A 26713-nucleotide genomic window follows, 5' to 3' on the forward strand; every position below is an offset into this window, starting at 1 on the left:
AGAGCATCATGTCCTGCTAAAAACTTGATCCAACTTGACAGTATTTTAAACCTGTAGAAGTGTGTGTGAGATTTCACAACTATTTACATTATTACTGTTATTTTCTCTGCCCCATCACTGCTACTCCTTTTCAAGGCATCCTCATTATCTTCACTTTCATCCAGCACAATTTGTTGTTCCTTTTATAAAATATCATTTCTGCATTTTGGAATGCTATGAATAGTATTTGCTGCTTAATAAATATGTAGCAGTAGCAGCTGTAATAATTAAACAATTTGGGATTTAATCAGTACAGGGAATAAATTAGAATGGGCTATGTATTCAGTAGGTTAATGGTAACTTTCCCATTTTGCTGTATCAATTTAATGCACTTCTGCATCTACATCTCAGTGTTTTGATTACTTTTCAGTATAATTCTGTATATCAAGGCGCTTCTTAAATTATTGTTAATTGTTTGAGAGTTTTATAAGCATGCATGTGCAAACAATTAAATGTATGCTCAGAAAGTTGTGCCACTTTTAAAGTAAAGAATTTAGGGTTATGTTAGTTAGAAGGTAAAACTTATGAAATCCCTAAAGAATTCTGAGTCATCTGAGGTGACTGGTTCCACGTGCTTGTATGTTAGTTGTGCTATAGACAGAAGCTAGGGTGTCCTGATTGCCTCAATGGCCCTTTGTGAGCTCCTGGACCTCAGGGCTGGTGAGAGAATCTTCAAGAAATACGTTTCTGGGTGATTTCAACCTCCGTTACCTAAAAAGAGCATGTAAATCCCTAATCTCCATTTGTGAATCCATCAAAATCTGATGCACATAGATATATACTTGATCTGATCTTTATTTTGTCATGATCAGATCACTTTCTACTCAGACTGAGAATTTTAGCTTTCCTGGACCCCTGCAAAAGCAAGGAACTTCCTAGGAGCCTGATAGAATCTGAGAGTTACCAGAGGGATGGGGATTTGGGATTGACTGGGGATTTCCCCCACAATTTGGAAGCATTGTGCTTTTGCTTCATAAATCTTTGCAATACAGAAACAGAATACTTGGTGAGAGGGCACTTCTGTGGTTTCTCTAGTGACCTGTTTGTTTTTTTGATAACCTATGGGAGATAAAAGTAATTGGAAAAAAATACTACAAATGATATATAATTGAACGTAAACACAACTGGGCACTGATATGAGCTGAGGTTTGAACTTAAGAGCAATAAGAGCAGCAATGTGCCCACATTGGGGCAGCCACGTGTTCAACCATTTTGCAGGTTCAATAAGAGCAAAGGAACACTGGCAGCTTGCCCTTATTGTTACTGAGTGGGTTTGAGCCTGAGCTCATACCAGGGTTTAATTGTGTACACTCTGAGCACAATTAGCCTCTGTATAACAATTTACAATTGTTTACAATTGTTTATCTTTACAATTAGCAACGGTATTTTAGGAAACCGTTTAGAGTATGTAAATTTAGATCAATGATTCACTGCGACTAGGTATAGATAAACATGTGCACAATACAGTTTTGGAAATCCTTCTGGCAAATAGCTGCTCAGCTTTATTTTACTTTTTGCAGCTTGAAATAAAGAACCATATGTTCTTCGCTCCAATAAACTGGGATGATTTGTATAGTAAGAAGATCACTCCTCCCTTTGATCCTAATGTGGTAAGTGGTTTATTATGCTGTAGACAATCTTTGTGAAATTGTGAAGAAATATTAGAAAAAGCTAACCATTCTGGGTGCTTTTCAAGGTTTATGGATCTACATTTTATAATTTGTTGTGGACTTTCCTGACATGTGAAATATTGAGCCAATTCACATGGTTTGCATTTTGTCTTGGGATACTGCAATTTGCCTGGAAACAAAATTGGAAATTGTTGCACGGTAAAGGATGGCTTGAAGAAATCACAATTTACTCTTTTTGCCTATTAGAACTAATTAAAAATCTAATTATACATAGTGTTAAATGTATGTTTCAGAAAAAATGTACTTAATAGTAGAATAAAACAAATAGTAATCTTTTAATTCCTGTAAGCTGCACTCCTGTGAGTTGGGCAGTCATATAAATTTTCTTAATAAGTAAATAGAACAAATAAATAGCTTCCTTTCCTTTATCCCTTTATCCTCCAACAGTGAATGGAAAATCATTGGGGACAAATAACCCAGGGACTTTCTCTCACTTTATCTCAGAAACATAATATGTAATGATTGACTTCAAAGTGTTTTATGTAAAAAACAAAAAACAAAACCTAATATAATCTAACATAAACTCAACTCGCTATAAGGGAGAACAGCATTTCAAAGTTGAATGGACTGGTAGGATTCAGCATAATCCCAAAACGTGCTGGGTTTCTCTCATTCTATAACCTCTGGCTTTAAGAATGACTGTTTACTTTACTGTTGTTATTGCTTGAAACTTAAACAAATAATTGTTTTTTTTTAAAGGCTGGGCCAGCTGATCTACGACATTTTGATCCAGAATTCACTCAGGAAACTGTTCCCAATTCCATCATCCAAACTCCTGATTTAGCTACCAGCAGTTCCAGTGCAACAAATGCTTTCCTAGGTTTTTCTTATGCACCAAATGATGAAGATTAAAGCATCTCATGTAAACAAGACTTGAGAAATCTAGATTTAACATTATTTAAATAAGAGGAAGACATCACATACTAATCTAATCTTCTAACTGGAAAAGAACCAAACTGCAACTTTGAAATACAGAGACTTATAATGTGAATGTTCCTCTTCCTGAGCATTGCCAATCACGGTAGTTAAAATAATTTTATTTGACACAGCCTTTTACCAAATGGATGAGGTCCTAAGAAAATGCAAGATGTTTAAGAGAGATTTAGTACATTCTAAACAACTAATTATTTTGTATTCACTTATTTTAAGTTTGGGGCACTACCAATTCAAACTAGTTGAATCCATTTTCTTATTCTAGATTTTATGGCTCATGAATTTTTGATTGCAATTTTCTTTTCATTGTGTATGTTCTTGAAGAAATCTTTCGAGTAAGTCAGAAAAGCTGTAACTACCTCTCCTTGACCCCAGTCCTCATAGCTAGTCCTTCTATGAAATTGGCATGGCATTCTATTCATTCTTCTCAAATCAGTTGACACCTCCAGGCTTCATGTCAGGTTTTAGGTATTTCTTTTTAGTTCTGAATGCACTGCAACAAAATGTAATTGGTGAAAACAGCAAGCCATCCCATCATACAATCTACTGAATTCCAAATCGTCTTGCTTTAGCCTGGAAATACTCCAGTGATCTCTGTTTATATATATATATATATTTAATAATCTTGCTTATTTGTTCCTGTTTATTTGAAAGTTAAACTCTGATAATAACTACCTCTTAACAGCACAGATCCAAAAGAAGCAAATTATTTTTAAGAACCTATAAAGAAAAACTGTCAGAATAAATCTGTTAAGCCCAAAATTGTATTAATGAATAGGTAAAAATAAAGTATCCATGTAGAATTTTATGGACACACTATATATATATATATTTGGCAAAAATATGTACATTGTTTCAAACGTAGGCAAAGTTGACCAGATGATTTTTATGAATAAAAAAGGGAATGATACAATTTCCATCCAATGCTGTTATGCCAATATAGTATGTAGTCTCATTTCTTTAGATTTAGAACAAATGATCTATGTCACATTGTTTTCAGCCACTCTGTACCACATTAAATAATTTCAAGTTATGCATTCCTCTTTCATCTTTTAGAAAGTGAGTAGCAATTCATACAAAACATAACTACTTGCATAGCTAAAATCTTTAAGACAATAACAAGCTCATTCTAAAACCAATTTCTTACTATCAGCTGAAGGCAAAAACACACACTTCTGATAAACTCCATAAGTAGATCCACACACATACTACTCTCACTTCTTTATGCTGATAAAATTTTAAGACATAATAAAAAGTATATATTTCACATATAAAGATAACTTTTGTCTAATTTGTTTGTAGAATAAACAATGAAACAACCACTTGTTCAGTGACCATTCAAACTTGTGACATCACTGAGCAAGTAGTAATGACCTGACCTTGTGGTTATGGGCGTAGTTGCATAATCACGATCTGCAACCTTCCCTTAGAGTTTCCCACAAGCAAAGACAAGGGAGAAACCTTCAGGAAATCATAGTCTTGAAGTCCTTGCTTAATGATTTGTGTTGCCCTCATTTAATGATGGCAGCTGGAACTGACATCACTAAGTGGTGCAGTCATGTGATTTTTAATATATGACCATGTTGCTTAATGTTGGAGTTTCCAGTTCTCGTTAGTGTCATTATACAAGGATTACTTGTATGCCCATTTTAAAATATATCTGTGGGAACCAATATGAAATTTTCAACAGAAACTTTTCTGCCCTGACATCTGTGTCTTATCATAGTGGGATGTTATAGTTTAATCAGCCTTCATCAATCCATCAGTTACGTCAGGATTTGAACTTGTAGAATTCACAGTATGGTTAATTCTCCTATAAGGTGCTAAATTAGGGAAGGCTGACAATATTTTAGTCTATAAATATTGGCTAGAATTCAAGTGAAGACTCTTGAGAGGTCCTTGGACTGCAAGGAAATCAAATCAGTCAATCCTAAAGGAAAGCAACTCTGACTGTTCTTTGGAAGAACAAATACTGAAGCTGAAGCTCACATACTTTGGCCACTAAATGAGAAGTGAGGACTCATTGGAAAAGGTCTATTGTGTCACAAAGGTCATGTCCTGCTTCCCTGGGGCTGTGGCTATGTCCTGTGTTAGATTTTTTTGGGGTGAGGGGTTATTGGTTCTAGGGATCTTTGTCTTTCTAATGCCATCAGCTCCAAGCTTCCTGGCTCCAGTCTTTCTGAAAGGATTATCAAATCTACATTTCTAAAAGCTGGCCTGCTTGGTTTCTGCTTGGGGGAGGGAGACTTGGGGTTGTCTTTGCCTAAGATTTTTCATTATTCCTTTGGGGAAATATAATATTCTGTCTTTTTAATATCCCCTCAAAATATTTCCTTCTCTAGGAGGGTGGGTGGGTGCTGACTTCCAACAGAATATAAATAAAGTGTTTTTGATAGGATACAGGAATCAGGCCACTACTGTACAGTACTTTACAGTTCTTGCCTCTTGTTATGGAACATTTTTCTTAGAAAGCGTAAACAGCTATAGATTTTTCAAGTAAATAAGCTAGAAGGATTCATAGAAATTCTAAATTCAAATTAATATTCTTCATTGTTCTTTGTTCGTGCTAAAGGCGGGGACGAAGAAAGCATTTCCCCGCTCCTCTCGCGATGGCTCCCCTTTTTTCCAACAGTGGAGGATTCCACCTGAAACAGTTCCAAGTCTGCGAGTCTCTAACTCCCGGTTCAGATGTCACCAATCCTCTCACTTTTTGTCCCCCCTCCGGAGTTTTACAGTTAAGCCGCGTTCCGCGCACGCGCAGAAAGAGAATCGCGTTGCTAGGGTGGAGCGGCCCTTAGTTACCGGGTGTTGCTACTGCTGCTGCCACCAAGGTTTCGTAATCGAGGAACCGCGAAAAAAATGGTGGCGACTCCGCAGGTAAATACATTTCCTTGGGAAGGGAAGGGTGAGTTAGTCATATGTTGCAGACTCCCTACAAGCGCCCACGTGCCGCCCTTGCCTCTGTGGTCCATTTACATGGAGGAAAACAGGGCCGGCCTTGTGATGTGTACAGCCCGTTCGAGCGGAGGGCTCAAACGTCCCTTTCTTTGGGCTTGGCGCTGTTGCTGGAAGATGATTTTTGCAATGCTCGCGCTACCTCAAAGAGGAAGTTCCCCCATTTTTTTTGTGTAAGGTTTACTCCTTTATTCCTCCCGGTCCCCCCCCACCGTTGCTGAAATATTAAAAGTGTGGCTGAGGAACTGTCTGTCGGCTCTTAACTGTTGCTGCTGGAACCGGACCAGCATCGCCAAGGATGCTGGGAAGGGTAGTTTAGCAACTTTTGGAAAACAAGAGATTCCCCACTCCTGAATTAAACGGATGCACAGAGCCTCCTCTTCCTGCCGAAAGAAGGAAATCTTTTTTCATCAGCCCCTTGATGGAGAATATGGGGCAACACTTCCTTAGCAAGGAGCCTCGTTTCTAACGCCAGTGTGATGAACAAAACCTCAGCGAGTCCAGGTGTCTTTGGGCAATTCTTTTCTGTCGAAGGTAGGCATGTTGAATGTCTCTCTAATCCCGTTAGCAACATAGGAACACAACCACAGAGAACATGATAATTTCCCCCTCTGTGTGGACATCTAATAAATAATTTTAATATAGAACAGTAGTTTTTACTTTGGATTGCTGAAGATGGTTTTTACCATGGTTTGTTGCAGATCATAAACTATAATGGGTAGATTTTTACACCATGCATTACCTGTAGGATTACCAGATTTCTGAACAGGTCAAATTGCTCACAGACAATTAGAAAGGGGCATAGGAGAACACACTATTTAACTTTCTTGGCATGGGGGACAAAAAAAAAAAAGTCAGTGGCCTACATGAATATGAAATTATTTTTTTCTAGCATCAGAAAGGTTTTTGAATGTCAAGAATGCTCTAGAGTCCGTTAGGAGAAAGAAAAGGGTTGGTATGTAACTGATTAAAGTTGGGTCAATTTTAGTCAGAGCTTATTGAGTTGCAATGACTATTTTTTAGGGAAGGTTGTGCTGCAGAGAAAAGCTGCTCAGGAAGAGATAGTTTGTAGATACTAAAAAAAGCCAGACAATGTTTACTTTTAATGCTATGCTGGCCAGATGGAGCACATTAGGACAAGTCATCCTTTTTAGGACATTTGGTAACCCTAATTATGTATGAGCCACCCTTTAATTCTGTTCCTCAAGAACAGGCATAGATTGATCAATATAATTCCTTACATTTTTCTAGCTGCAAATTGCACAAATTGCACAAATTGCACAAATTTCTAGCTACATTGCACAAATTGTGGAATTGTATGGCAATGTCATTCATGTTTTTTCATCAAGAATTGTAATCCAGAGAAGATGCAGAGAAATTACATTAAAGAATCTACTATTTTCTTTCCTGCAGCTATAATTCTCAGAATCTATTCAAGTTTTTGAAGTTGTTTGGAGATATGGCCTCTATGTTCTAATAATATATTTTTGTCATTGAGATAATTTCATAACGGCTGTCTATGACTAAATCAGTATTTGTTCATTACTTGGTGGAATGTCTGGAAAAATGATATTTAAATAAAGTTTTTTCATTTGCTTAAAAGGAAGTTGCTTTTTGCTTTAAACAGAGGAATTTTTAATTCTTCATCTCTTGTAAATTATATAGCAATAGGAGTTTTTGCACCTTTCTTTCTGTCCTCCCTCCCCCAAAAGGAAAATTTCAAAGGGCAATAAGGATGTATTTCAAACTGAACCCCTAACATTAGAATTTTGGATATCCTAATTCTGAACGTGCCACTTTCAAATCATATGCATACTCGGTTCCCTTAACAGCAGGACTTTGAGGATATGTTATGTAAATATAGTGTTTTAGGGAGGAAATATAATTGAAAATATTATGAATGTTAACTACTATTTGTTATAAATTTTAGATCAATTTTACTCTCATAATTTCATTTGTTTGTTGAATATATATGACTCCCTGTCTCAAGTAAGTGATTCTGGGCGCCTAATAATATTGTTTTTAGAATTGCTATAAGCAAGATAACAAATTTAATCTTGTTTTTTAAAAAATACTATACTGCATATTAAGCTATAGACAATATACAATAATTGATATTTATAACATTTACTCTTTGTTTATGTAATTGTACTTTTTCATCTTTAAGATAATTATGGAGGGAGAGCTTCGAAATATTATTATCTTCAATGCTTCCAAAAAGGAAATTTTTACTATGAACAGTGGTTACAGAATTTTACAAAAAAAACTTCGTGGTAACTGGAAAATACAGAGGTATGTGGAATTCATAGTATTTTATGTGTTTTTTGAAATCTATATTTTTTTCTGATATATATCTGATAAACCAATATACATGCCATAAAATTTTCCTTAAAACAGATTGCATTTCTTTTTTTATTTTTTAAATGGTGGAGTAAGATTTCTTGTTTACTCATTCCTAGCTTAAAAGATGAAATCACTTCAGAGAAACTTTCAGGAGTAAAACTGTGGATTACTTCCGGACCCAGAGAAAAGTTTACAGCTGCTGAAGTATGTGCTAGCTTTAAATATGTTATCTGTTTATTATCCATGGGTTAATTATATCTTAAATATTGAGAAGAACTCAAATATTAATCGTAAGATTTATATTTTGTTAGATAAACAGAATGATAAAGAAGAAAGGGCTATGTGCATATTTTGCTATGCGCCAAGAAACATTTTTTTATTAGCTTATAAATTCCTATTTGACTTTTTAAAATATAATAAAATTGTAGGATTAATCTGATCATTTTTTTATTAAAAACAGATATATGTTTTAAATGGGAAATGGGACTTTGGAAATATTAAAAATATAAATATTACAACTCATGTAGACTGTCTTAATATTCAAGTGGCAACTTGAATAAGAAAAAAGTATGAAATCAATTTTCTATCAATAAGACTAGTTTTTTCTGCCTTTTTTTCCTTCTCAGTTTGAAGTTCTGAAAAAATATCTAGAAAGTGGTGGGAATATCTTGGTGATGCTGGGAGAAGGTGGTGAATCTCGTTACGATACTAACATCAATTTCTTATTAGAAGAGTTCGGAATCATGGTCAATAATGGTAATAAATGACATGAAAAAAAGGATTGCTACTTTTACAGTTTTCAAAATGTATCCAAATTCTTAGTTCAAAATAGAAAACAAATTACAACTCAATATCTATTTCAACATCTTTTATATTTTCACATCCAGACTAATAATGTTAGTCTAAAAAAGAAAGACAATTTTGGTTGTAGATTTCAGAAGCCTTTTTATTAATGTCTGTTGATTTTGGAAATAATCCTGTACAAGAACATAACTATCTGTATGTGATTTTTATGTTTTGATTTTGTTTTCCCCATACCCCCTTTTCATTGCATTGTTTTTATATTATTTCAATTTGTTGTCTGTTTTCTTTTATGTTGTGGTAAACCATTTAGAGATGGCACTGTATGATATACTGTGATGATGCTTCTTAATTGTACATATTTAGTTTTGTATATTATAATTTAATTTTGGGGTATTTTTAACGATTTCTATAAGCTGCCTAGAATCTGATTGACTTCAGGTAGTTAGATAAGTTTTAGAAATGAATGAATGAATCAAACAAACAAACAAACAAACATAAATATAGGGAGCAGGAAATAAATGTATTAAATAAAGGAATAAATAAGTTGACATCTGAATAAATATTAAGTTGATATCTGAAAATGTCATATTTGTTATGGTTGCACTCCTACACTGTAATTGGACAGAGAGTAAGTATGATTTTTAGTTAAACATACTCTGCCATACTGCCTTTATTTGCTACAACTATTCTATTTGTGCTGTAACTTTCCTGCTACCTATTCCATGCTCCATACATATATGCTCCAGTGTGAGATAACAGAAGGCCTTGGTTTATAGTGAATAGCATGCCAAGCTGCAGCATGTTTGTTACAGTAGCTGCCCAGAGCATGAAAGCAACAAAAGACAGCTATTAAATGGGCCACTAAAGAGAGTGCCTGTGCCACTACACTTCTCTCATTTATTTTGACTGCATATTTTTACTTTGCTAGAATTGTATATCCATCCTTGAACATATTCATGATTTGAAATAGAATTAATTATGGTCATGAAATGGAATCTCTATCTTGAAGCATTGCACTTCATTTTTTTTTCTTTTAAGATTCTGTGGTGAGAAATGTGTATTATAAATATTTCCATCCTAAAGAAGCCTTGGTGTCTAATGGAGTTTTAAATCGGTAAGTCCTTTGTGGATAATAGGTCATTGCAGGCAAATTTTATTTAAATTACTGTATTATAAAATATTAATCTCAGTTGATTTTGTATTTCCCCCCAATAAGGGAAATCAGCAGAGCTGCAGGAAAAACAGTGACTGGGATAATAGATGAAGATACTGGTGGAAATGATTCACAGTAAGTATCTTGTATGCTACATTGCACATGCTATTTTTTTTAAGTGAGAGAACAGTTTGTTATAGGGAAGTATTGCTATAGTATATTGTATCTGGAAATGCACAATGCTGCAACATTTTAAAATTGGCTATGACATTCTTTGCATCCTTTTTCCAGGGCTCTCACGTTTGTATATCCGTTTGGTGCTACATTAAATGTGATGAAACCTGCAGTGGCTGTTCTGTCTACAGGCTCTGTCTGTTTTCCTCTTAATAGACCCATATTGGCTTTTTATCCTTACAAGGTGTGTTACGGAGTTACAACTTCTGTCCAACTTTAGTTCTTTATTATAAATTATATTTCCTCTCTATTTTGCCATTTCAAAATAGTATGACAATCCTATTCCCTTCCCCATCTGGTTTAGCAATTGTTAGAAATAGATATTGCTATTATTAAAACACTTTAATGTAAAGTTGTCGTGGAATCTCCTGCTAAACTGAAGGGAGGTGTTAAGAAGGAGCCGAGTTTAGAGTCTTTGCACTGCAGAAAGTGGCACAGGCCTGACCAGCTCCAGAATCCTTGAAGCCTTATCTTAACTGTTCCCTAGGGAATGCAGTCAGTCAGGTGAGATTCTTGTAGCATAGAGCATTAGCAATAATATTTTTGTTTGAAACTATTCAGAAGTGGTTCTGATAGCTTTTGCCTGATAAAAATACAGTATAGTGATTATCATTATTATTAAAATCTAGATCTAATCTCGAGGCCTAGATGTCAGCTATTTGCAGTCAACCAGGTCAGAATACAGACACAGGAGTGTGTGTGTATGAGAGAGAGAGAAAGAAAGAGGGAGAGAGATGTAGTATTACACATTTGTGTGTGTGTGTGTAACTGAAGTGAGTGTTGCAGGATTATTTTTAAAAAAATCTAATATGCCTATTTTATGGTGTTATCTATTGTCTGTTTCTCAGATCAGTTAAAACGAACAAGAAAATATGGAATCTTTGTTCATACTTTTGAATTTTTTATTGGCTCAAGAAAAGTAAACTTAAAAGTGGTGCTTTAAATCTTGATTAATCTTTGCTAACAAAGTGATGTTAATGTTAATAATATCACAATAACCAGCAATTGTTCAGATCTCTATGTTGATTAGTAGTTCTCTTTATTATATCATCTACATGTTATAAAAAATATACCTGACTTTTAAAATTGAATTAACTTAATCTAGATAGCATGTTTTTGATGTTCCCTTAGATAAATATGGTTCATACATGTGCTGTCCTACATTTATTATTTGATAGACTCAAGGTGGCAAATTAGCAGTATTGGGATCATGTCATATGTTCAGTGATCAGTATTTGGAAAAAGAAGAAAATACCAAAATCATGGTGAGTCATTGTTTAATCTTATAATGTTATGTCTTTTCAAATGAAAGATTGGTAATTTTTTTCTGGAAGCTCAATGTAACACAGTGGACCTACTTAAACCAATGCAAGTAGAAAGGTTTGCTGCTTTATCCTTTTCTTCAGACCTTTATTTATTATGTGTTTATGCACGCATGCATGAATTTATGGGACTTATATGCTGCTTCAATCAAATATATTCTTGTTCTTTTTTGATATACTGATGCTAAGCCAGCCAATTTTTGTATTACATTTTTTCTCTGAAAACCATTTTTCTTTGCTCCTTGACCATTACAGTTACTTTAATTGGGGAGAATGCATTTTATGCAGATACAATATTTTTCAGGCAATTCAAGTAATTTTAAACACTTAATACTTGATTCCTAGGCTAATTCACTAATATATTAAAAACGTTTTAAAGCCCATTAATGGTACTTTCACAGAGATAAAGGAGTTGACTTGTGGGGCCAGGTTTTTAATAATAGTTGTTTGCTTAAATACCTTACAAATGTAACAAATTTATGTGGTTTCTTAGGAAGTACTTTTCCAGTGGCTTACAACAAACGACATTCACTTAAATCAGATAGATGCAGAAGATCCAGAAGTAAGTGTATATGTGTATGTGTTGATGTACATAAGCTTTATTGCACAAACCATACGTTGTTATAAAAATATTACAAATTCATAAGGCATCATGTAATGGAAATGATAGATCACTTTTGTCATAAACATAAGTTTGAAGGACAAACTATAATTCTTTATTTTCAGATAAATATTTGGAATTTAATATTACAGTTAAAACATTAGTGCAACATATCGTACTTACATGTGATTTTCTTTTTAGTGTAATTCTAAGCCTTAAAGAAATCAAGGCTATAAATGTAATGAATACATTTCAGGTAAAAATATAATTCCTAAATAAAAGGAAGATTTCAAAGGCTAATTAAAACATAATAAGTATAAATGATCAGCTAGACAAATAACTACGTTTATCTCTAACCATAATTCTTTAAAATAAGTGATCAGCAGAATCAACAAGGAGGTTGCAAGAACTGCCTAAAGACAGATTGAGGGATATTGTGCAGACAGTAGAACAATATACTTAGCAACATTCTGTGAGATGGAGTCAGGCTGAACTGATCATAACAGCTGGAAGAATGGATGGAAATAGCAACTCCTGCCGAGCTTTATCTTAGTAGAAGTAATGCAGAACAACATGATTCATCATGTGAATTGTTCCTCCACTGCAGGAGTACAACTTTTCCTCAAGCTGAACATGTCAATATCTCCCTTCAGTAACACTGTTGGGAGGACATTAACTTCGATCAAAGAAAAACTCTTCTGAATGTGGGTCTGTTACTTGGTTGAAGTACTTTACTGGGCAGAATAGATGAGTAAATCTGCTCAGAAACACAAACAAAGATAATAGGTAATTATTTAAATCGAGACCAGGCTACTTAAGAGTGGATAGTACTTATTCAGAGCCCTTGAAAACCCAAAGCATTTTAGTTTCTCACAGAATACTTGGTTCCAAGAGGAATTAAAGTTCTCAACTAGAATTAGAGCAGCCAGACCAGTGGGAAAGAAGACTAACTTAAGCCAGTCAGAAAATGTCCAAGTCAATGCTTTAATAATATAATAATATTGAACTTTACTGTGCAGTACCATATTAGGAATGCAATGGGAGGCTTGGAAGATGGTCCTTGGAAATTGGGACTGTGCCCATTTTGAGGAAAATGACGTGAATGAGCTCATCTGAGCTCCAAAGAGAAATTCAATATGGGCCTTGTCCATAAAAAACTTTGAGCACTGCAGATGCAAATTGAATTCCTTTGAAGAAATGAAAAAAAATGGAGATTTGACACTGATTTTTGTGCTTTTAGGATAACATAATTGGCATGGGGTTTAGAGTTCCTTCAGTATTTGAATGACTTAACATTAAGTCATCTATTGGATGATTGTTTAATTACAAAAAACATACAACTATTTTAGAATAGATGATTTCAGGCATTTGTCTTAGAAAACTCAACAACATATTGTTCATAGAGGCAATTTCTCTTCTGGTATAATTCTAAATCTTTAAAAAATAGTGGCATTAATCTAACATTGTTAATGTTTTAACAAAAAGCCTTTTAAAATAATTATTGGGGCCATGATATATCTAAAAATTTAAACAATTATGAAATATACAGTAGCAGATGAGATTATGCAACGGCAAATTGTCAGAAGACTTCTAGAACATGAGCTGCTTGTTCAAAAAATACATCTTCTCTCAACAAGAATCCATCTAGACATGTTTGTGCTAAAGTGTCTCAATAATTTTTTCCCCCCATGAAAATTTCAGAATGGAGGTGTTATCCCTGTATTCAGTTTTGTCCTGTGCAGCATTACTCTATGGCATATAATGAAAACATATTTTTTTCTCTGACTAAGCTCTAGCCATACTACCAAGGGCAAAACTATGCTTCAGAATGAAATTTTGAATCACATGTATGTCCTTTCCTATTTTTATATACTTAAAATAGGATCAGTATACAGGGCATGTTGGATAGCTTCAAATTTTTTATAGCTGGGAGAATCATGCCATTCCCTATTGAAATATTATAATTACCATGTCCAAAGTTTCAATAATTTGTTATGAACTTTGACATTTAGATTATATTGAAAATATATTGTCAGATTCCCAAAAGTATTTAGCCTGATTAATAACTTGTCACAGTTTAAGTAAAAAGTTTTATTTGATTAAGCAAAATATATGATTGTACTTTATCTCACTTAATGTTCAATGCTTTCCTTTCACTATCGCCCTTCCAAGTTGGATTTCACAACAAAAAGTAAAATAATTTTAAAATCAGTGTTAACACAAGTATATTCTGACCAAAATATTTTGTTATTTAAAGCAGTTTGTTATTCAAAAGTTTTGCATTAAGAGATGTATTTGCTCATAATCTGAAGATGGAGCAGATTGGTTTTGAATTACAGGTAGTCCTCAAATTGCAATCAGTTGTTTAGTAACCATTTGAAGTTCTCTAGCATTGAAAAAAGTGATTTTCAACCAGGACCGTTGCAGCATCCCCACAGTCATATGGTCAAAATTTGGGCACTTGGCAACCAAGATGTAATTACAATGGTTGCAGTGTCCCAGGGCTATGTGATTTGCCATTTGTAACCTTCCCAGTGATCTTCAAAGAAGCATAATCAATGGGGAATGTGGATTTGCTTCATGACCATGTGATTCACTAAAAAATTGCAGTGATTTGCTTAACATCTATGGAAAAAAAGAGTGTAAAATTGGGTGCCCTTCACTTAACAACTGCCTTGTTTAACAACAGATATTCTGGTCCCAGTTGTGGATGTAAGTCTAGGACTACCTGCATACTGCTAAGTTATAGCATTTTGACAAGAAATTAAAATAGACTTATTTTATATTTACATATCTTAATTGTATATTAAGGTATGTAAATATCTTAACACCCATTTTTTAAATCCCAGCTATTACTTTGCTCTTTTTTTTCAGATTTCTGATTATACAATGCTTCCTGATATAGCCACTTTGTCAGAACGATTACGAGTTTGTCTGCAAGAAGGAGATGAGAATCCACGAGATTTTACAACACTGTTTGATATGTCTATTTACCAACTAGATACTACAGCACTTCCCAAAATTATTAAGTCAGCATCTGAGAGTATTTGTTATTCTTAAAATAATACCTTATTCTTAAAAAACATAATAACAAATTATACTCCCTGCATTTTAGGGATTGAACATTAGCTATAAGATGCTTGGATTTAAATATTGCAAGCATTGCCATAGAAATCTAAAATCTACAATGTATCTATAATTGTGGTCTATTTTGGACAGGTGGTAATAAAAATTGTAGTAATATACAGAAAACTCTCAAGAAAGCAAGCAAATAAGTTAATGGACTTCCATGTATGCACCAGAATTTTTTTTAAGATTATGAATGTTGAGCTATATCATCTCAGATCCAGAAAGGGAAGCAAACAATAATGGGCTGCAGCCATGAAAGTTTATATCTTTTTCTCCTCTGTGTAGAATACTGTATTTCTGAGCAGAGTTGTGAGAAAGAGTCCTGGATCTAGGGGTCTTCTTGTTGTGCTACTTGTTGCACCAATACCAATTTTTCCTCAGTGCAGCAAGTAGCACAGCAGTCTCTTCTTTGTTTATACATCTGTCTCAGAATTAGTTGTACCTTTTTTAAAACCAAAAGTTCCTATTGGTGATTCATTAGTCTGTTGCTTGATACTATATTTGTTCTAAGGATGATCATTTCTGGGCTACACTGCTCAAATTCTATATAAGTTTCTGGTTTTGCATCAGAATCTAAGTGTTTTAGGAATACTTTGAATTGTACGTGTCAAAGTATTAACCTTCTGTGAAGTGGGTTTTTATAGCGTACTCTTAAGCTCAGTTAAAGTTGCCCGCATTCAGTTCTATAGAATGTACTTCCTCGTGGTTGTGTTTAGGAGTATACCTTCAGTAATATTATATTCTGTATTGTCAATTTGATATTTTACATTTATTATCAGATCATGAAAGCTAACTTTATTCTACAGGTCTTATGAACAGTTGAATGTGAAATATGAACCACTTCAGCTAATTCAGCCACAGTTTGAAACACCATTACCTGCACTCCAGCCAGCAGTGAGTAATAGGGTCATTTGTTGTTACTATAGTAAAATACATGTATAGAGAAAATAAGTATTTTGATTCTGTATATAAGATTTGATCCATAGGCAAACAAATAATTAAGTAGCCAGAGTACATCCATTAAATTAAGAGATGAGTATTACAAAAGATAGATAGGAAGCACATTATAAGACATAGGAATACCTGTAGTAAAAGTTTGTTTATTCGTGTCAGAAGCATCACAATTAAAATAAGGATTACTATATGATATAAAATATAAAATACAATAAAATATGTAAAGTGAAACAGATCTTGTCCAGAAACTAACAACATTAATTATGTTCTGTCACTCAAGTGTACTTTATCAGGACACAAAGGGCAGGTATACATATGTGTTGTCTGCATGTCACCATAACCACAAGGGCAGAAGCCACTAGATAGTCCCATTTGTTCAGAGTGTCTCTGAATCTTGTTGTACTCGTGCTCAGTCTACTCAACAATTTCCATACTTCCAGCTTTTGTAAAGATGTAGCAAAGGTGAATCAAGTGTTTGAGGGAAAGGCTAAAATTTCAGATAAAGGGTAACAGAAATAGATATTTTGAATAAGTTATAAATAGAACAGCTGATAGCTTTCTCAAGCATATTAAAATGGTTTGATTAGTATCCTACACCAATATTCCTTTAGAATAAATAAGGACAAATCAGACATGTTTGTTTCCTTTTTTGCTATTAGGTTTTTCCACCAGCCTTCAGAGAGTTGCCTCCTCCCAGCCTGGACTTGTTTGATTTGGATGAAACCTTTTCTTCTGAGAAAGCTCGACTTGCCCAAATAACAAACAAGTGTGAGTAGTTCAAACATTTGCGGTGAGGTTGCTAAGCTAATTTGCTGAAGGGTTGAGTACTTCGGCAACTTGAATCCTCCACAGTAGGCTTTGATTTCAAACTAAGGTTGGCTTAATTTGGATCTGTACTTTTTTAATTATTTTCTCTAGAAGTGTTAATTTAGAAATAGTGAATATCCAAAGAACAATTTCTCCATGTCTGGGTTTATGATAGAAGTAATTTTGAACCCATTATTTTGGCATTTTATTTTAGGGATCCTATATTTTAGGATTGCTATAATTGATACAAAAAAAATCCATTTTCAAAATCTTGCAGTTGGAGAAGAAAGCACGATGAACAAAGTCATAAATTCTTGATCAGGAGAGAGAGACTTTCCCCATGGAAATCTCTGTTATCTTTACTTTTAGAGAGATCAACAGAGTTGTTAGACCACTTTGGGCTTTTAAGATGATCAGAAGTATTGTAACTAGACCACCTATTGAAGAAAAATGTGAAGTATTAGTATGTGTACATCTGCTGCTGCAATCAGTGTACCATCTCATATTGGCTTTTGGGTTAAAGTACTCTTTTAAATCTCTAGCAAAGTGATTTTTAATTGTTTCACATAATTTCTTAACATCTATCAAGACTTCTATTAAATCTTGGTAGTGTTACTTTTAAGGCATATATTTTAATTCATTTTTAAACTTAACTATATTTCCACTAACATTCTCATGATTTTAAAAATAAATGGAATTATTTGGTCATGAGTTGCTTTTAAAATATGAAAGTAAACTGGAATAATGAGGCGCTATATGAGTAAATGATTATAGAATATTGGGGCAATATTTCTGTGATAATAGAAAAATCTGTAGAATAAAGGTAGATTATTGTTGTTTAGAGAAAACTCATGCAAAGTTATGGTAACATATGATTTAGTGTTATAAACAAAATAAAATTATCCAATGTGTTTGAAACAGAGATTGTCTACTATATTGGAAGTGCCTATTATTACTTATATGTAATGAATACAATAGAAGAAAATATATTTCATTATGACATTCCATTAAATCCTCTGGTTTATTTTTCAGTTGTACAAATGAATTTGTTCAACAAACTCATAAGCAATAAGTTTTAAAAATAGTTTTGTATGCAAAATATGACAGATTGCTGATGTTGCTTCAGTTAAATAATAGTTATAAAATATTTAATAATTTGCTATTATATCAAAGTCCATAACTTAAAGAGAGTGGTTGAAAATCGGTTGAAATATATCAGATTATTTAGGCTCTATTGAATTTTATAAAACTCATTTGCTTTTCATCCTTTCAGAATGCCTTTCAGCCAGAAATTTTAATAACAATTTCAGTTTACCAATTATTGCTATTATTGCTTATAAATAGACCTGTTGCTCAAAGCAACAAATGTGTGAACTTTGGATGGAATGACAGATAACACTTACTGTTTTATATGAAAAAACCATAGTTGATGTTAACTATTTCTTTCACATATAATTGTGACAATGTTTTTATCAGTTATAAAACAGATGCTTCAAACTACTTTTCTTATGCTCTTTAGAAGATGAGGTGTTATAAATTCTTTACAGAAATAGGTACCATGGCTCCAGATAATATTTGCATGTATGTGTAGCCATACTTCTCTGTATTTTATCAGGTACTGAAGATGATCTGGAATTCTATGTCAGAAAATGTGGTGATATTCTTGGGGTAACTAATAAACTGCCAAAGGAACAGCAAGATGCCAAGCATATACTGGAGCATATTTTCTTTCAAGTGGTGGAGTTCAAGAAGCTAAATCAAGTAATTACTGAACATTTTCCTTCTAGACATATATAATGGTTTTACAGATAGTTCTCATTTAATGACAACTGTTCAGCAACCATTCAAACATATGATGGTGCTGAATGAGTAGTAGTTATCATTGATCCTTGTACTTATGGCCACCATGTCATAAGTACAAGGATCAATGGTAAATTACTACTCATGATCGCAGTCTTGGCACCTGGTTCGCAGCTATGACTTTAAAGCATCCCACAGTTATGTGATTGTGATTTGTGACCTTCAGTGGGTCAGATTTGTGAAAGTCAATGGGGAAGTTGCTGGAAAATCGTAAGTTGTGGTCATGTGACCCATGTAGTCCTCACTTTACAACTGAGACTGCCAAAACTGCCATTGCTAAGTGGTGTGGACAATGGCTTTTCAACTTAAGACCATGTCACTTAACAATGGGGTGTTCAGTCCAATTAATGACAGGAAAATATAAAATTATATTGTTGGGAAAGTGGATATCTTCTAGATCTTTGCATGCTAGTTTGGAAGTAGCATAATAAAATCATAGATTGATTTTAAATTATGAATGTTGAAATAATACTTACTGGATAATTTGTTAAGGTAAAAATAATTATGCATTGTTGCTTCTATAAAACAGCAATTTATGATCTAAATCTTTAACTTGTAGCCAGTGGGTCAACAATATCCATCTCCTTAGGATCTGTGACCCATATATAAACAATATTGGGTCACAATATTAACAATATTTATACTGTTATAATAATTGTTATAATTGCTATATTATTATTATCATACAATATTTATATTGACCCAATATTGTCCCCACCCCACCCCCAAATAACTGTATGTTGTGTGTAGGTGTGTGTGTGAGTGTATAAGTATGTCCAGGAGATATTTTATGGTTTATTTAAACCTTATTGGGAAGATGTGCAGGGATGGTGATCACTGAGTATGTGGGAATTAAAATACATTTTGCTTTTTGCTGATTTTTCAAATCATTGTAAGTGGCCGTATTTCTTTTTGTAGTTCAGCTCTATTTAAAATTATGTGGCCCAAATAAAGTTGCATATGCATGAATGTAGTGATGCTCCCATATAGACTGCATTTATGTATTTTTTCCTTCCTCTTCAAATTTTAGATCTAACTTTTATGCATAAACCAGATTGCCTTTTTTATTTGTGACTGCATATTAGATATAAATAAGCTGATTAGATTTTAGTTTTGTTGAACACATTAAGATTATCTCTTAAAAGAGGGAGATGATGATTTGAGAAAACCTGCAAGATACATCTAATTTCTTAATCATTTTGTGTTTATATTTAGGCCTGGTTATCTCAGAACATTTCAAGTTGTTTTCATGAAGTATTTCACAACTGAACATAATATAATATAGCTCTAGAGCTATGAAAACAGCCGTACACTACACAAAGTACAGTCTGTACCAGTATTTTTATATGATATATGCAGAAGTGGCTAGTGTTATGTGAAGTGCCCAATCTCTCCAGGGTCTCCTTGTGAAGGTTATTCTCTCTTTAAAAAGCAAATGCCATACTGCAGTATTCCTGAGAATAGTTCTATGTACATTGATTTATATGACTAGGGAATATCCAAAATTTTAGAGGCAGTACAATACAGAGAAAAAACAAAGTTAGGTAGTTAATAGGATGAGCTGAATTACTGATGAAGTATCTCTGAATATTCTTGTTTACTAAAGTCAATTTCAGATAATAAAAATATTTTCTAATGATATCTTTAAAATTTTAAAAACTGGGAATGGAGAGTCCGGGATGATGTATGATGTACTTTATTTTTTCTCTCTCTTCTTAAAGGAACATGATATAGATACAAGTGAAGTTGGATTCCAGGGTGGTTTCTGAACAATCCAAAGCATAAACAATGTCTCCTTTTTGGGAGAAGAGGAATTATAATTTATTGAACAAGCACATGATTACTGACTGTTATCTGCCAATTATCTATACCTACACTATGTTGTAAATATGAAGATAGTCTAAAAATTTGAATAAGAAACTCTTAGAGGCAATAATTATATATATATATATAATTGTATATTTAATGTGTTTTTAAATAAATCATTTGTACAATTTGAAATTCTTGTTTCTGATTACTTTGTTCTCTACAGATGCTTCTGAGCAATATAAATATGTATAATGAGACCTATTTGTATAAAAATAAGTAAAATGGGAATTGTCACAGAGCTGCCCAATTTGCATACGAGGCCTTATAATATCTATCTTTGGAAAAAAATATTTAATAAATTTTACTCTTACATTTAATTCAGACTAAAGCATTAATAACCAGACTACATTATTGTAAACAATTTCATTGCTATTTCTTACAAATCTATGAAGGTATGCTGCACCAATACTTGGGATTCATACATCATGCTTTGTTTGCCATGGTTTCTTTCAAACAATGTTTAACTAAAACACTATCTCCTAGGACAGTGATGGCGAACCTTTTAGAGACTGAGTGCCCAAACTGCAACCCAAAACCCACTTATGCAGCGTCGAGTGCCGGCTGGGTGTGGCCCATTGGGTGGGCGTGGCCCATTGGGTGGGCGTGGCTGTGATGGTAACGGCAGACTTGGTGGGACTAAAAAGTTCAATCAATGAATTCCAACTTTGCAAGATCTTTTTTTTTCCCCGCGAGAAGTTGAAATTGACTGAACCTTTTTTTTTTTTTTGCACATGGCGGCAGAGGCCTAAAGCGAAAAGGTTTTATAAAACCCAGCTGAAAGCCTAGGACTGGGGCGACGGCGCGCATGCCCACAGAGATGGCTCTGAGTGCCGCCTTTGGCACCCATGCCATAGGTTCGCCACCTAGGATCATACAATATATTAAACCTAATTCAAATAAAATGTGTGGCTAGGAAAATGTGTGACAGTGATTACTATTGCAAGATTATATTGCAAGATCTAGATATGAAACAGATGGAATTCCATGAATTAGGTCTTAAAGGTCTCTTCAGGTTCAGCTTTGGATGAGGGAAGTCTGTTCGGCCATTCATGATCAGAAAGACCTTTAAGTAGTTTAGCTGTAGAGATAGCTGTATTAAAATTTGTGTCTTAAGTGATGGTTAAAAATGGATCAAGGATATTCTCATTTTGAGTTAGAATGAGGAGGTCAGTTAAAACAGGTTAAGCACAATTCATGTGAGGTCAAGGAACTACCTAAGATGATTTTTCAGTGTTGATAGAAAAACAAGCAGTTGGGTTATACCATGCTTTTGAAAAGCAGAACAGTAAGCAACTAATGTGGCCAATTTCTCAGCACAACAAAAAGTATTAAAATTCAGCATTGACTTTGATAGTGGCAATAGCTGATTTAATTTCAGAGGAAAGAAATAAAACTAATTTCCACACATAAGCAGTGCTTTTGTTCTATTTGGTAACTTTATTTATAGAAACAAGGTATAGTCTTAATTTCATGTATTCCTGCCCAGCCTCCTGTAACAACTTATTTCAAGGAAATGGAAACAACTCATACTACTGATAGGTGGACAAGCAGGGGGAAAAAACTTTGTACAAAGGTCTGCATTCTGCTTCCTGCAAAAGGCAGTTTTTGGTTTAGGTTTCCAGCAAGCGTAAAGATCCCCATATATCTTTGTACACTATAAACAAATTCTGTTTTGACAATGTCATCAAGTGATCCATGTTGCCAAAAGTATAAGAAAAAAGAGGAACCTGTTATAACTGTCCTATTACTAGGCTAATCCAATTTAATAATTGTACGTGGATTTAAGAGTCTATTTTAATTCAATGGGTTACAAAGCAAACATTGATACCCCTTGTACTTTTATTTCTCTCTACACGCTTGCCCTTTCCTCCCATAAAGAACCTCATATGAACTGTCTAACAGCCTCGAATCTCTGAAGCCTAAGAAAATATTTAGTTTGCTACCCCTTTAGCAGTAACAGTTCATACAATGTGAATCATAATTTATTCATTAATCCACAATTAGGTCCATGTATTGTGCTACATCAAACCACGTTGTGGCCAAGGATAATGTGTGATCTGTCTTAACATATTCCTTTAGCTAAAAGTTTTTTTGGATTGCTTGCTAATAATCAGGATAAGGCCAGTTTTGAGAATTATTTACTGCAATAAAAATTGTTCCAAAGCCATTACTGAGATAAGCTATTATTCACAGCTGAGATTCCTGGATTTAGTTCCAGTGATTGCTAAGAGTAAACGTAAGGACTACATGTACTGGCCTCTCAACCCAGTCTGTGGAATAGCAAGATATTTTTTATTCAGATTTCAACCAACAATCCCAAAATTAACCCCCACAAAGACTAGACAACAGATTTGCTACTAATGCATATGAAGTAATATTTCACCTGATTAAGATTGAAGCTGTTTTTTACACCAATGTTTTCCATAGCTCATTGCTCATATTTCAACACTTCATAACAACTATAGTGGAAGAAGTCATTCAGTGGTATGCACAGAGAATGGCAAAAAGGCTATATTGTAAGATAGTTGTTTTGCATTTTTCGATAAATCTGGCTTTCATTTCTAAATTTGGGTGCTCAATTACTAAATTAAATTATTTGCTACCATGCACAGATCCTTAAATGTAAAAGAATGAAGTCATTTTCAGTTAATGTCTTTGTGGCACAATATTTTATCAGACTATTTTTTTTTTAAATGGCTCACTTGTCAGCAGAAAGGACAGCAAGAAAAGCATCAGCTGGCTTCATAGATGGATCAGGCGGCATAGCAAAATGTGACATCTCCAGAGAAGGAGTATCTGTTTTCATGCAACCCAGAGAGCCAGTATCTTCTAAGCTTGCTTCAAGACACAGAGAATTATCCACAGTGGCTTGTATTCCAGAAATCTCCCATATTGGTGGGGGAAGTGGCTTTTTGAAGACCACAAAATCATTCATTTCAGAACTTTTTAATACCATGTGTTCAGTTAGTACAGAGGCCTTGTCTTCTCTGCATGGTGTAGATGACTTAGTATCATGGAATGTGTTCACTAAGGAATTTGCTTTGTTGTTATTAGCAGAACTTAAATTAGACAAGTCAAAGGCAGATGATTGGAATGGAGTTTTACAAAAAGATGTTCCACTGTCACACGAAGTTTGCAGCTCTCCCTTCATACCAGCTGAAGAAGATTCTGTAACCTTGACATTTAGAGTACTCTCTTTACTGTCCCACACTTCTGATTTGGGAGCACTATTCATGTCCAGAAATAAGCTGCTACCTGGAGAGTTGCTATTGCTGGAAGCACTGATCAGAAATCCATTGTCTAATATATCTTTCAGGAACAAAGTATTATGACAGCTTTGAGAAGACATCTTCTAGTTCAGAATCCTACTAGTACCTGATAACAAAGAGAACCATGTTAACATTAAACATTGATATGGACTTTTCAAATTTCATTTTCTCTGTACTGGTCACCAAAAATGTTTTACTAGATATAAACCTGGCTAGTCCAACTTTGGGGGCCAAATTGAGAAGGGAAGTGACAAACCATCTTTCCATTACTGTAGGAATTGTACTTTTGTCACTCTAGAACCAACCAACTCTAGAACCAACTTACTGTTATTCTAGCAGTGCAAGCCCTAGTATTTTAAAAGTTGTTTAGCATAGGTGTAAGTATGATTTTTCAGAAGTTTATATGCATTAGCCAAGATATTATTTAATATGCCATAAAGCGTAATGCCATAATAACAATGCCATAAAGAGTAGTTTTTGACCATAGTATTTATCAAAGTATAAAGGGATAACCCCCTTCCCTGAAAAAAGTTTGCAAACTAAAATTTAAAATACAGGAGACAGTATATATCATATTTACTTGAAAGGAAGATTATGTTAAATTTAAGGTAACATTCATCATAAAAAGGAATAGTGAATAAAAATAGCAAGCACAAAAATCCTGAGCAGTCCCCAAATTCTTTCTCTTTTCAGTATTGTTGCCAGTTTGTTTCTCACCAAAATCCCAATACATACATATATATACCAAAAGGTACCCTCCAAAAGAAAGAACAGTCCCACCAAAATAAATAAAACATAAAAACTATTGTGATAAGATAACTTTATAAAGTTAATCTCCACCCACATAGAATGTTATACTTATAATCTCTCTTATTCACACAATCTATTCCCATCTTCAAGAAGAAACAGCAAAAGAAGGAAATAAAACCAAGATGTAGCTAGAAGAAGCGACTGGCTTAGCTGTACTGGGAAGAAAAGTATAAAGAACAAAACTTGATAAATGAACTGAATGAGAAGAAGAGCATATTCAATTATTACAAAAAGGATTATATTCAACAGGCAAGCAACACCTGAGGCATACATTTTAGCTTTGACATCCATCCCTTTCCAACTCCACATCCTCCTTATCCCAATTCACAGGTAATTATTTGAAAAAAAACACCATAATCTTCCCCTCAGGTAAATAAAATACTTCAGTTACACCAAGCTTTCCAATTTCACAGAAGAACTGCTTCAGTAGCCATTTGAAACTGATATGCCTTTGCTTTGGATTGATATAAGCTAACTAGAAAAGTCAACAGGTTAGAACCAGTCCTTTTCTCTTCTCCAGTCTTTCAAATGATTGGCCTGATTCCATAAACAGTCGGGGTCAGCACATTAAGTGAACAACTAAATCTGGTCAGTATCCATAGTAGAAGGGCTAGGTTTGAAGATAAACTTCTCCCAAATAAACATTCTTCTGAACAAATCATAAGAGGAGAGGGGTATGGTTATCTCCTCATGCTGGTGGAATAGAGAAAATATTAGATTTCACTAGATATTACACTTTTCATTATCACCATCACCCACATAGTGATAATGGCTAAAGAGGCACAGAATAAGTGACTGCAGGTAAGTTTTTCCCTATTCCATCCATGGCTATGCCAACCCTGACTGGGATATTATTTTTAATTCAATAGATGGACAAAAATGTCGAATCAAATCTAAACATCTAGTTGAAAGTGCAACCAGCCATAATAATTTCATTGTATCACCGAAAACTCCAGTTAGTAGCAGCTTTCCAAACAATTTTGCAATGGTCAGGACTGATGGATCTTATCTGCCGAAGGACTTCCAATCATGTGGAGCTCATGCCTTGGATAGCAGCAGACAACCATGTCATGCAAAAACATATTTTCCTAAGTGATAGAAAGGACACTACTACACATTCCTCTCTTTGAAGAAAATGTACAGTAATCTAGGAAATCACCTATAAACATATTTTTCAGTTGCCATGACTCAACTTCCAGACAATTCTACCTGGATGACTGAGAATCTTCATCAACATACCATCCCATAAACATTTAGCTGGATACATCATGCAAAGTCACAACAGGAAGAGCCACTAATATTGATAGAATACCTCCTGTCATGGGTATTTTGTCTTGGGTTCAGCATATGTTAAAATGCCACAATGAAATGATCCATCTGTTCAAAACTAAAATGCAGTTTCTCCATTCCAACATCAACTAACTCATACAAGCTCCATTTTACTCCAGGAGCTTCTTCCCCAACTACCTGTATACTTTTTTACACTAGGTAGTTTATAAGCTAGACCAGTGTTTCTTGACCTTGGCAACTTTAAGATGTGTGGATTTCAACTCCTGGAATGCTGGTTGGGAGAATTCTGGTTACTGAAATCCATACATCTTAAAATTATGGAATTAAAAAACACTGAGTAGAACACTATAAGCAGCAGTTATCATTAGTATCCAGTGGTCAGCAAGAATCCTAGTCTTCACAACTCAGAAATAATATGAAGTTTCCCTAAGTGATTGCAGAATATAACTACAAGACTATTTACATGTTCATAATGTTTTTTTCTACAATGCTCAATAACTAGTTAACCTGCACCTGGCATTTTCTGATTCAGTTGCTACATTGTACCATCTGCTATTTCTCCAAGAATACACAGCTCTCACAGTATTGCAAACAGAGGAAGCATTTTAGTATTGTAATTCTGGGAAACACTAAAAAAAACAACACAAAAC

General features: G+C 34.1%; 2 protein-coding genes across 4 annotated transcripts in view; both read left to right on the forward strand.

Annotated features, from left to right (window-relative positions):
- SGK2 (serum/glucocorticoid regulated kinase 2) overlaps positions 1-3696 on the forward strand; it is a 28696-nt gene extending 25000 nt beyond the window's left edge. For both annotated transcript variants that reach the window (XM_015819344.1, XM_015819345.2), the window contains 2 exons: positions 1560-1649; positions 2430-3696. In XM_015819344.1, the coding sequence (XP_015674830.1) occupies positions 1560-1649; positions 2430-2582 (243 nt within the window). In that variant the 3' untranslated portion in view covers positions 2583-3696. The remainder of the gene's footprint in view (positions 1-1559; positions 1650-2429) is intronic.
- A 1763-nt stretch (positions 3697-5459) lies between these two features.
- Positions 5460-20776, forward strand: IFT52 (intraflagellar transport 52). Of its 2 annotated transcripts, none has more exons than XM_015819346.1 (14): positions 5460-5540; positions 7786-7910; positions 8078-8165; positions 8588-8717; positions 9804-9879; positions 9982-10053; positions 10210-10336; positions 11331-11417; positions 11968-12036; positions 14950-15104; positions 16011-16098; positions 16818-16926; positions 18581-18726; positions 20547-20776. In XM_015819346.1, the coding sequence occupies exons 1-14, from the start codon at positions 5523-5525 to the stop codon at positions 20592-20594; spliced, it is 1338 nt and encodes a 445-aa protein (XP_015674832.1). In that variant the 5' UTR covers positions 5460-5522; the 3' UTR covers positions 20595-20776. The 2 variants fall into 2 exon arrangements, with proteins under 2 accessions (XP_015674832.1, XP_015674833.1); XM_015819347.1 differs by lacking the exon at positions 5460-5540 and adding an exon at positions 5885-6152.
- The last annotated feature ends 5937 nt before the right edge of the window (positions 20777-26713 follow it).

Source organism: Protobothrops mucrosquamatus, unplaced genomic scaffold, assembly GCF_001527695.2.
Source record: "Protobothrops mucrosquamatus isolate PMUCROS unplaced genomic scaffold, P.Mucros_1.0 scaffold903, whole genome shotgun sequence".
Classification (NCBI taxonomy): domain Eukaryota; kingdom Metazoa; phylum Chordata; class Lepidosauria; order Squamata; family Viperidae; genus Protobothrops; species Protobothrops mucrosquamatus.